The 12,504-nt window shown below is 33.5% G+C and overlaps 1 protein-coding gene across 2 annotated transcripts in view; it reads left to right on the plus strand.

Annotated features, from left to right (window-relative positions):
* Window positions 1–8,289, plus strand: part of LOC136973819 (uncharacterized) — a 34,004-nt gene extending 25,715 nt beyond the window's left edge. For both annotated transcript variants that reach the window (XM_067268597.1, XM_067268596.1), the window contains 3 exons: window positions 7,554–7,680; window positions 7,787–7,895; window positions 7,965–8,289. In XM_067268597.1, the coding sequence (XP_067124698.1) occupies window positions 7,554–7,680; window positions 7,787–7,895; window positions 7,965–8,104 (376 nt within the window). In that variant the 3' untranslated portion in view covers window positions 8,105–8,289. The remainder of the gene's footprint in view (window positions 1–7,553; window positions 7,681–7,786; window positions 7,896–7,964) is intronic.
* The last annotated feature ends 4,215 nt before the right edge of the window (window positions 8,290–12,504 follow it).

Consider the following 12,504-nt stretch of genomic DNA (forward strand, 5'->3'; position numbering starts at 1 on the left):
ATACAAGGTCTGGCCAGTTGTAAATTTACAAAGATAGTACCTCTAGGCCCATCATATGCAGACACCTCTCAAACTAATACTGCCATTTTTACATTGAATAATTCTATTTTATAATTTTAATTTGCAATAATTTTATTTTTAAATATCAAAGGAGCAAAATTATTATTATAATTTTGAATTTTTGCAAATCCAAACTTTTCCATCCCTAAACCCTTGCCTAATGAGCATAATGGAAAATCCAACACTGGACCTAGCCCAAAATCCCGTGGATTGTAAGGCTAAATCTTATCACACCTGACAAGAATTATTAACATACAAGGGTTGTTCAAAAAGTTCCCAAACTTTATTTATTACAAAAAAAATACTTCACTTACAATTTATTTGTCAGGGTCCTCTTCAAAGTAGTCTCCTCCCCAACATATACACTTATTCCAATGGTGCTTCCACTTTTTGAGACAGTCCTGGAATGCTTTCTCCAGAATGCTCATAAGCTCCTCCATCGTTTTTTTTTATCTTTGGAATGGTGGTAAATCTTTTTCCTTTGAGTGTGTTTTTTAGTTCGAGGAACAGGAAAAAGTCGCATGGGGCCAGGTTAGGTGAGTAGGGTGGGTGGGGAAGCACAGCGGTCTTGTTTTTGGCCAAAAACTCGCAAGTTCTGAGGGACGAATCAGCCAGCACATTGTCGTGGTGAATAAAACCACTCACTGCTCCTCCAAAGTTCGGGCTGTTTTTGCCTGATTCTGTTTCTTAGGCATTTCATAACCCCTAGGTAGTACTCCGTGTTGACTGTCTGGCCTGTAAGTAGGTATTTGTAATGCACAACTCCTTTGCATCGAAAAAAACAGTCCACATCACCTTAACATTTGAGCAAACTTGTCGAGCTTTTTTGGAGCGAGGGATATTTCACCCCCCCTCACCATAAGCCTTGGTAATCAACTCAAAAGTTTCTGTGAAGGATTTCCTGAGTTTCATACTGAATTTCACAGAACAACACTGCTCCTTCAAAGAGCTCATTTCAACGGATCTGATTTTTTGCTGAACCCCACAAACATCACTTCACATAAATGGCCACAACTAATTATCAAAACAAAATATCAACAAGCATATCAGAAGGTTTCTGTGGACACAACACCTCCAAGCAGATTAAAAAATAACCAACTGGAGATGCACTATTCAAGTTCCCAAACTTTTTGAACAACCCATGTATATAAATTTAGTAGCTAATAAGTATTAGCTACTGATCTATAGACATTGACTCACTTCAACAGATCACTACAGGATTCCCAGTACAGGATGTAGTGTTCTTCATGCACTTGATACTCACATAGTCATTTTGGTGAGTGTTTTGTGCATCATCTATTTCTTGCTTTCTTACCCATTTCAAATTTTTTGTTTCTCCACTTTGGGCAATTGATTTGTCTGAACCTCAGGACTTCAAGATAACAATGCCACCAATGTTATAACTGGTAGTATGATTGGTTCATTCTAACTCTTATTGCTTCATTTTCTCCCATCTCTACTCTGTATTCAACTTCTTTTATTTTTCATTTTTACTAGATGTTTTCTATCTCTTATCTACTTCTTCTGCATCTTGCATGCAAATAGAATTGATGGGGTTGCCTTTCTTCAGGCCAGTATTTCCAGGCATAACTGAGATTAGTTATTGCCAAATGACTCATTGTCCAGTTGGTTTTCCAGGTGTGTGGTTTATCTGGTGAGCCACTCTAGTGTCATGCTTTGGCCTTTTTTTTCCAGATAAAAGCCTAAGTACACTTTAAAGCTGGACTTGATGCCTGAGATGATCAGCAGTGGCAGGTTGTACTCTGGTATTGCTATCAGCAGTCTGCAACAGGCCTGTTTCATCTTGCCTCCCTTGGCTTTAACTCACGGTATCCAATAGTACATGGTTTAGCTAATTTAGCTGCACCTACTGCATTTATCAACTTTTGTTCTACTCACATGTTACATGTCTATTCTTCTTCATACATGGCTAGAAAAGGTAAAGGCTGTAAAGGTTCTACTCCCTTTGTGGCCTTATGCTAGTTAACATGTATGTAACATGTGATCTAAAATAATTATAAATAGATTTAAATCCTTGTAACTTCCACATGTGAAATGAAATTACCAATTAATAACATATGATTTATAAATTTAATATTATTTCTTATCCTTAAATTTTGGTAAATTAAGATTTAGTATACATGTCTACATCTAGGGAAACTGAGGTGATTGGAATCAAGGAGGCTTAGATATTTCAGTTAGTAGATAGTTTCTAAAAGATACCAAATAACTTTTTTTATTGTCATACATGGTCCTTATGTCCTTGGCAGTCGTGCCAGTGTCCCCATAAAATTGAATTTTGTCAACATTTCCCTATTATTTTTATTAATTTGTCAAAATTGTGGCACTTCTTCAAAATTGTTGGAGCCATTTATCAGTGATTTATCTATTGCTGTTTTCCATTTCTGTACAGCTTTAGACAAACCAGAAAAAGTTAGGTTTAGTTACCTACTAACATGCTATCATTTTCTAGTAATCTTTATTTGTTTTCACATCAATGGTAAGTATGAATCATGCACTCCCCTAACATAACATGCTCAATAAAAGTAATACAGATTTCAAATACACATAACTTTATGAGCCCTACAACAGGGACTAGTATAATTTTATGAGCCTACTATGGGACTAGTTAATACAAACTAACAATATATCGTAGACCTCTTTTCTGCTCAGAGCTCTAACTTTTCTTATAGTATAGAATGCCCCCTCATAAAACTAGCCCTGTTCATTGATTGAGTAAATTATTGTAATCTTTGTATTCAGAAAAAAGGAAGAAATGAGACAAAACAAAATTAGATAAAGAAACTCTGAAAACTTAGTTTTATTCACAAAACATGGAAATTTGCATAGCCAGCAACTTAAGGTGGCCCATTTTATTCAGTTTGCAAATGGGACCAGTTTTACATGTGCACATTGTAGAAAAATTGAATATAATGACATAATATATACTTTGTTGAAAGTCTTCTGATAAAATAATGTTTATAAAATGTTGGTAAGGTTCAAGAAGAAAAATTATGAAAGAATAGAAACCTTATGTAAATTTTAAAATGATTTATTATAATTAATCTCTTAATTTAAGACCTTACAATCATGGTACCACTAAATTTCAATATTATTTGTATAATTTTTATTATTTAATCTATTTAATTTAACAGCTAATTTAAATTCATTTAAATTAGCTGTTAAATTAAATAGATTATTATTATTATTATTATTTATAAAATCTAATCATGCCAGAAACTATACAACACATCACCTCTGGTTGCAAGCTCTTGGCACAGACAGATTATTTACACAGACATAATCAAGTAGCAAATATAATACATCAAGAGGTTGCAAAGAAACACAAATTAGTAGGCATCCATGAACCATACTACAAATTCATTCCACAAACAGTATTGGAAACAACACGCACAAAATGTACTACGACAGAGCCATAATCACAGATAAAACAATTTACCACAACAGACCAGACATCACACTCATTGACAAACACAATAAAATCACATACATTATAGACATATCCATTCCAAACACTCACAATATACAAAACGCATGCACTGAAAAAAATTAGCAAGTACACAGAACTCGCCCAGGAAATAAGGCATCTGTGGAGGATGGATAGGGTGCTTATTGTACCTGTTGTTCTCTCCTCTACAGGTGTGATACCACACACACTACACAAAAGCCTGGGCACATTACAATTGAATAGAAACACATACATCACACTACAGAAGGCCACTATATTGAATACATGTCATATTGTGAGAAAATTCCTGAATATAGACACACACACTGATACACTTCTTTAATTTCTGTTTTGGTTACTATGCCTTGACTTTGGTCTGGCATAGTACACAGCCACCGGTGTTAACCGAGTATATCTCACTTAACCCAACATAATAATAATAATAATAATAATAATAGGAATTTTATTTATTTTCTCTGGTAAATAATGTTTAAGACTTAAATTTGAGTTCTGTAATAAATTTATTTTGATTTTGACGTTGCATATTTTACAGACATTAAGTTAAGATGAGGAATTTATAATCAACTGATTTGTATAAATTAGTAAAACTCTAGATGGCTGTATTGTTCATATACAAAATAGATTATAACAGGAATTGTTTACAACTACAAACTTATGTTTGGGTTTTCAGATACATAAGTATCTATAATTCATAAAGTAACTGCTTCAGTAGTGAATCACTTAATCAACTACACATGCTGCTGCCCAAGGTCACAACCTTAGGCAGCAGCATGATTTTTGGAACATCATCTTGATGACTGTCATTAAATATGAACTGAAGCATTATTATTTAACAGTTTATTACAAAACAAGTTTATTAAACTGAAACATTACTTTTTTCAGTTTAATAAACTTGTTTTGCTGATGCACAAAGTTTTGTTGTCACTCAATCATCTAAACAGATTATAACCTAATATAATAAAACTTAAGATGTATAGGCATGCAATGATCCAGACCAAAATTTTCTATTTTATAGAAAATTGTTTTTATGAATACAGAAAAGTTAATAAATATTTAGAGCTGCTATTCCTCCAATGTAAGTATCTTATGTTTCAGAGGTGTTTAAAGTGTTGAAATTGTTTGTGATACACAGAGAGGAAAAAAATCTATGTAAAAACCCAGTACTTGAAGAACATATTTTAATTGTTTTGTTCTCTAGTACAAGCTTGTCCGTTATATAGTGACCTTCAACTTTCATAAGTAAAGTAGTGATATATAGAGTTAATATAAATTTTTATAAAAGTTTATTAACCCATTTTTATAAAATTATGCTGCTAAATATAATTATATATTTACAGTAATTGACATTCTAGGTTACGTCTTTTGAGTGAAGACACAGGTATAAACTAAACAGCAGTATTTATTATTCACCATAACAAAGCAGTTTTATTGTCATTTGTGTAACAATTGATAAGTTCAGATTCTCTTTGGCACACTCACTTTGCACATAACTGAAATTGTTTAGGGTACAGCAAAGCAATTTCTAAAATAAACACAAGATAGTCAACATTGCATATTCCATTACATTTTATATCTTGTTCAGTATCTGTGCATGCTCTCTTCCCCCTGCCACAATCAGAAATAAGATGATCACTTGTTATTTCTACAGCACAGCATTAACAACTTGGTAATTGGAATTTATATTCTCATAAAAATTACAAATGTTTTTCTCATTTTTACAAGCCATACTTTCCACATTTGATTTAAAAAAAATGAAGTTACAATTGACTTGGTCAAGCCTACTCTACAATATACTACTTGCTAGTCAGAATTTAATGAATGAACTGTTGTCATATTAGACTAAAATAGATTTTTGAAAATTTAAAAATGAACTTTAAAAATGACTTTTACATTGTCTATAAGATTAGTTTCTCAAAAAGATTTAATTTGTTTTTATTTCTCATGTCAGTAATATTATACTGATTTTCCACTAGTTTTAAAAATTTTTGCCAGTAACTGGCTACTGTAGCTAGCATGGAAAATGAGAAGCATTACATCCTAAAACATTTTATAATTATTATTTGTCATAATTATTTGATAACTTTTATGTACAAAAAATAATAATAGATTGAAAATTGTGTTTTTAGCAAATACATTTTTAGCTTTTTAGCATTTTTTTTCATTTGACTTTTTTCCAAAAACAGTTTGTATTTTTTAACTAGTCATTACTCCCAGAAAATCATTTAACTCTTATCATTTAACTTTTAAGAGAGTTGAGGAGAAACAGCAGCATTATATTGTCACAGCTATTTTTCAGAAATAAACTGAAAAAATGAAAGAAGATATAATCCATTACTGCAGGCTGCCACAACTTACAGTATTGGCTATGATTTAGAATTTAGCCACTGATATGCTGAAAAATTCTACTTTACTTAGCTTACATTTTGCAGTTGATATGCAAAAACTCTTTTGTTTCTGCATTAGATAGGTCTCTACTTTGTGTGGGATCTGTTTTAGAGAAGTTCTGTAGTTTTATATAGCTATAAAAAAAAAAAAAAAAAAAAAGGTTACTGTTACCCTAGGTATACAAAATGGCGGCTTGTCTCTGACTCCAGCATACAGAAGCGAGGAAACAGTGGGGACACAAGTTTTCTAAACCTAACCTATTCTAATAAATTATCAAAAGGGTATTAGCAACTAAATTATTAGAATACGTTAGGTTTAGAAAACATGCATCCCCACTGTTTCCTCGCTTCTGTATGCTGGAGTCGGAGACGAACCGCCATTTTGTATACCTAGGGTAGCATTAACCTAAAAAATTTATAGATAATTTGATGATAATCTCAAATAAACTGCTATTAATCATTTTCAAAACGTTAGTAAATTTAATAATATTCATTACGTTTTTTTCAATAAATAACACCAACAATAAACCAGCAAATATAATTTAATATAAATATGCTATGACAAACGTTTTGGATTTGAATAGGATCTGCTTTAGGTCAAAATGTTTGATAGAATTAGAATGCTAAAAGATAAAATTAAAATTTTTAAAATTGCTGGAACAATTAGATGTGATTTTTATACTTGTTCTATATTTATGTGTTAACAATAAAATTAATGTAAAAATTTAATGAATATATTTGTTACAAATCTTAACAGAATTAATTGATTTTTATTTCTTATTAATGTTGTCAGGATTGTCAAGAGAGGACTGCAAAGCATATGAGATGTTTGCCTCCTCTTTAAAATTGATACATTCCCCCTTTAGTTCGACTTTACAAATTTTAAGAGCTTCCAAAATTTTGATCTGATCAGTGTGAAGGGTGCATCTAATTACACTGGCTTGCTGTAGTTTAGCTTTCACACATTTCAGAAGCATGTATTGCTAGGGCGGTGTCTGCTTTTTGTTTTGTATATCATATTTATGTTCTGCCAACCGTTTTTAGGGGACCTCTTAGTCAAACCAATGTGCTGTACATAAGATCTCTGTGAAATCTGTCATCTCTCACAAGTGCACTATATACCCTGGTGCATTGTAAGTGTTAATGATGTCTTTGCTGTTTCTTAATAATGAATAAACAGATGGGTTACATCTGTGTGTTATTGCCCACCCTCTATTAGTAGCAATTTCTTTGTATAAAGCCTGTAATTCCTGGTAATAATCAATTAGTATATGTTTGTCTGTACACTCTAAATCTTTACTATCACCCTTGTTAAGATAGGAAATAGTGTGATCATTCATTCCCTTAATATAGTTCTCTGCTAATATTTGCACCACTGTTCTAGGGTAACCATGTGCTGTTGCTATTTCTTCAATATGTTTTAATTCTTGCAATGTGTCAATGATGCTTGTGCATTTAATATAAATTTTCTATGACGGTATTAAATTATATTTGCTGATATATTTTTGAAGGTTTTGTTGGTGTTGGAAGATTTAGTACTTCTTTTTTTGTTTAATAAATTTTTAAGTAAAGTAAAAATATTTTCTATAAAAATTACATGTAACTTATTTTTTCTGCAGAAGCCCACCATTTGAACCCAAGCCATCTTTATGGCCAGTAGTTAGCTTTTTAATAAGTAGAGTCAAATATTATCCTCTTGAAAATTGCCAATTATGCAAGAAGAGATGTTTTCCACATGATCCTAAGGTAGACATGATTTATATGATTGCTATAAATTAATGTGTAAAAACATTTCTTCCCTTAGCATAGAGTATTTTGAATTTTAATATGGGGTAAATTATTTTTATTACAGGATATTATGACAGAAGTAACTAACGACTTGCATATAGAAAGGGTGTACTGTGATCATCTTTTTCATAATGGGTGTCTCAATCGTTTTATGAAAACGCCACCATTTCAAGGTATTCACTTGAAAGTTATTGTTTAAAAATATTCTGTGAAAAGTGATGAAAATGAATTTATGACCACAGGAGGGAAAAAGTGTCCCGGTTGCAAACAAAGAATATATCACGAAAAGTGGAAGGTAACTCCTCAACTAGCGGAAGCTCGCTGGGCACATCACGAAGCAAAGAAAAGAGAATTGGGCGAAGTGGTGGAGTTTTTCAATTAAATTGAATTGTAAAGTTCCATTTTATTACGTCGTACTTCAATGTTGTGAATAATAGATTTTTAATGGAGTGTCCTTTTTTTCTTGTCAAACTTGTTATTTTTGTTTATATGAGTCAGCTATTTTGTTATGATACTCTTAAGAAATTTAAGATTTATTTATGAATCAGTAAAGAAGTATGAATTAGTGATTTGTGTAGTTATTAATATTGTTAGAGATAAATGCATTGACTTATAACAATGCATTTATTTATAACAAATTGTGTATTTATAAGATTTTAATACTGGACTTTATACAGTGAATCATTCAAAATTCGTAAAATGTGTATTAATTCATGATCTGCATTAAAATCTATTTTAAAAATACTTTATTTTTTCAATTTATCATAAAGAACATCAGATTTTTTTTAGTATTATATAAATATTACATTAATTTGTACTAAAAGAACACAAGTATTGCTGTATAAATAACCATTTTAACTTTAGGATTTTATTGCCAAATATTCATATTAATTTTCAAAAAGAATTTAAAAATAAAGCATAATTTAGAAATGCCATATTTTCTCAATTACACCTGCTATTCAAATAAACCCAGGTAATAAAAGTACTTTGTAGTACTTTTACTGCCTGGGGGTTTATATTGATAATGTAGTTTAGAATGACAGATAGAGTTAATTAAAATTCTCTCTGTTCAAATCTTTAGAGTAGGACAGCACTTTTTCTATTTAAAGATTCATGGAAATCTTTTTTGAAAAATTAATTAACATTTGTGATCAATATGGCCCAAACCACTACAAGTGGTTTGGGCCATATTGATCACAAATGTCCACTTACAAATTGACCACTTACTAGTGTCACACTAGTAGTGTGTTTGAATTATTAAAATATATGTCTAGAATGAAATGTTTGATAATATTACTTTAGAATAAACGAATAATTGGACATCTGTAAATTTCATTTTTATAATTTTATTTATTAGAAAAAAGCATTATTTTTACAAAGTTAAAATAATCCTGTTTCTAATGAATATTATTTTAATAAAATAATCCTTTCTGAAATATTTCAAACCGATTAATATATTTACATGGTTAATGTTACCTATGGTAGCCAAGATGGCGACGGGGAAATTCTAGAGGCCGACGGGGAAATTCTAGACCGCGGTGGGGAAATTTTTTCACTCTCCGTTCGAGATTGCGACCGCGATTACGTCATGATTTCGTCATCAACTGAAGATATCCGTAGAGGGCGCTTTGATTCTTCGAATTGCGTGTTATCGGAATTATGCAAATTTTTCCTCCGAGTATGAGTGGGCGTCTTGTCGTGCCGAGAGATTTCGTTGGGTTTTTCTTACTTCTGGAATTTTTCTATTACGAGGTAATTTGTAATGTTCTTAATTTTATTTGCGAATTTAGGCTGTTGGAAAAGTTGTTTATATTGAAAAGTAGGCTAAGCGTTTTCTGTGATTTTTGGAATAGATATTTCGCAACCGAGTCATGGCGGATTGTGATTTAGAATCGGACGGATTTTGGAAACAGTGTACTGGACGACGTTTTTATCAGTTAATCGAAGCGGAGTATTCCGAGTTGGGATTAGACGAAAGAATTGATGGCGGACTGAAATTCGCCGTGAAATTAGGCCTCCAACACGCCGAGGAAGTTTGCGAGGAATGCGGCCAAACATGCAAATTGATTTATCGCAGCGACCGGAATTCTTGCGCGATGCGTTGCCGAAAATGCAGGCGGAATAGTTCGGCTTTCGATGGAACGTTCAAAGGGAAATGCGGCAATGTTTCGTGGGCCAAGCTGTTGGCATTCATATGGCACTATATTGGTTTGGAGTGCACGACGAGTAATTCGGCAATTTCCTCGGGCGTTTCTAAAAAGGCAGGAATAGACTGGGCTAACCACGTACGTTTCGTTATGTTAGTGTCCTTACACAATCTGACATCGTTTAAAATAGGAGGCGTCGGCAAAACAGTGGAAATAGACGAAACAGTGATATGTAAACGAAAATACGAGAAAGGAAGAAAGATGAAAAGCACTAAATGGGTCGTCGGAGGTTTGTGCCGGGAGGACAAGACTTGTTTTATATGCCAGGTTAATGACAGATCTGAAATAACTCTCAATTGGATCATTTCGAAATACGTTAACTCCGGCAGCTCAGTGTTCACAGACGAATGGAAGGGATATAACCACATCGACGATTTAGAAGGTATAGAAATTTCTCATAAAACAGTAAACCACTCTGAAAATTTTGTCAACCCGATTACAGGCGTTCATACTCAGAATATCGAAAGATTGTGGGGTCACTTAAAAAACAAGAAGAATTTGCCGAAACATTACACAGAAGATTTGTCGGATTCGTATATGTACGCATTCATGTATAAGAAGTATCACAATTGGACGTTAAAAAATCCCGGCGAAAAATTCCACACCTTTATCAAACACGTCAGAATGATATTTCCCGGTCGCGGAAAAGTACCTAGTTGGAAAGAACCGGAGACCATTCCGGCCGCTCCCGCACCTATTGCCAAGAAGAAAAAGGTGGAAAAAAACGAGAACATTGTTAAAAGAAAAGCGCAAAAGAGATCCTCTTCTCATGCCGGAGAATCAAGTTCAGTCGACGGGAAGCGAAGAAAAAGAGGAAAGGCTCAGTAACAAAGTAAGTGCTCTTGTTTTTTCGTTCGTGTTTTTTAGTATTCTTAATATAGACCGTCGGGTAGAAATAACCTTCACGTCGCCGTTTAAATGTACGGTAGAAAGAAAAAATTTCGCGGTCGCCGCGTGCAATATACGGGGGGGGGGAAAAATCCCTGCCGTTCCGTCTAATGAATATTATTTTAATAAAATAATCCTTTCTGAAATATTTCAAACCAATTAATATATTTACATAAGACGTGACGTAAAAACACGATGTGATCGTAATACGTCACGCGTTGTTAAACATATATTCTAACAATACCTAACGAATTGTTACAACGTATTATTCGCTTTTTCTATTTTAGGTGACCATTGTTAAGCGTAAATTTGTTCGAAAATTCCGCGTATTTCCTCTTTGAGATTTTCCGGGAAAATTGTGATTAATTAAGTAAACTTCAGTAATGTACGGAGGCGAAAAGCACTCTCTGTATCTCGGAGCTTTAAGGTCTGTTCGGGTGAAAACAGGAGACGCCGTAGAAACGCAGAGAAGGCTTTCTGTGTCTCAGCCTTATTGAATTTCGCGCAGGGCGAGTATTTTTGCTTTTATTCATTGAAGTTCAATATGAGTTTGAAGTAAATTTTGTGGCCCTAACGTGCGTTTTATTACAACCTGACATCTTAGTGGGCTTCTTTCTTTCATTATTACTAGTTGTTGTAATATTGCATCCATTAGTTTAGATAGTATACAAATAATAAGGTGAGTTTGAATTTGAAGTTTTCAGAGGAAATTATAAATATTTTCATTGTGTGAGTTAGGACTAGGGTTTCTCAAACGGGATCCTGGGTGTTTTTTAACCCGGGAAATCCCGCAAATTTCTTAAAAGTTCACTTTTTCTTATTTTATGTTAAAGGTGGCAGCCTACCGCTCTGGGGGACCCGGGATCGAATCCGAACGGGTCGAATAATCCCCAAGAATTTTTCGGGGGGTGGTCCGTTCGGATATGTCGGGCCCCGTCCCTCACCACCCGGTCGCTCCATTGTGGGCCTGGCCGAACCCATAATGGGCCTACTAAAAGTGGCCCTCTTAGTGCCCACAGGGCGGAAAGAGTTAAAAAAAAAAAAAAAAAAAAAAACCGGGAAATCCCGCAAATTTCTTAAAAGTTCACTTTTTCTTATTTTATGTTAAGGTTGAGGAAATTTTGCAAATAGAAAGTACTCGTATAATTAAGGAATGGATCCAAGATTTTTTAATGTATGATATGACTCATTTAATAAAAAGTTTATTAAAGTAAAAATTTCTTAATTTGTCAGGTACAAACCTGAATGAATTAGAAAAACGAACAAAATCGCCAAATATTATTGAAAAAATAACATTCCTAATATAATAAATAATGAATTGGAATCAGTAGACAATCAGTGTATTAGCACAAAGATTGGGGATACTATAGATTACCCCCTATGGAATTTCGGGACTTTGAGTATATATCTGAGCTGAGGGGACCGAGACGAGTTCAACGATACCCTACTTTTGGACCGGAGACGAAAAATAAAAAAGTTATCATACTTTTTTCGGCGATCGCGCGATAATAGGGAGTCGCGTCGCTCTCCGCTAAGTCGGCCTCGCTATCGCAATCGGGAGTCCCGTCGCTTGCCGTTAAAATTGCCTTTAGTAGACGTTTCCCCCCGTTTTTTACTTTGTTCAAGAACTACCGTGAATCGATCACTAGTTTAGCACATGGCGGCGTGTGGTGGCGCCCATACGAGA

The sequence above is a fragment of the Centruroides vittatus genome, unplaced genomic scaffold (genome assembly GCF_030686945.1).
Source record: "Centruroides vittatus isolate TY-2023 unplaced genomic scaffold, ASM3068694v2 contig_329, whole genome shotgun sequence".
NCBI lineage: Eukaryota > Metazoa > Arthropoda > Arachnida > Scorpiones > Buthidae > Centruroides > Centruroides vittatus.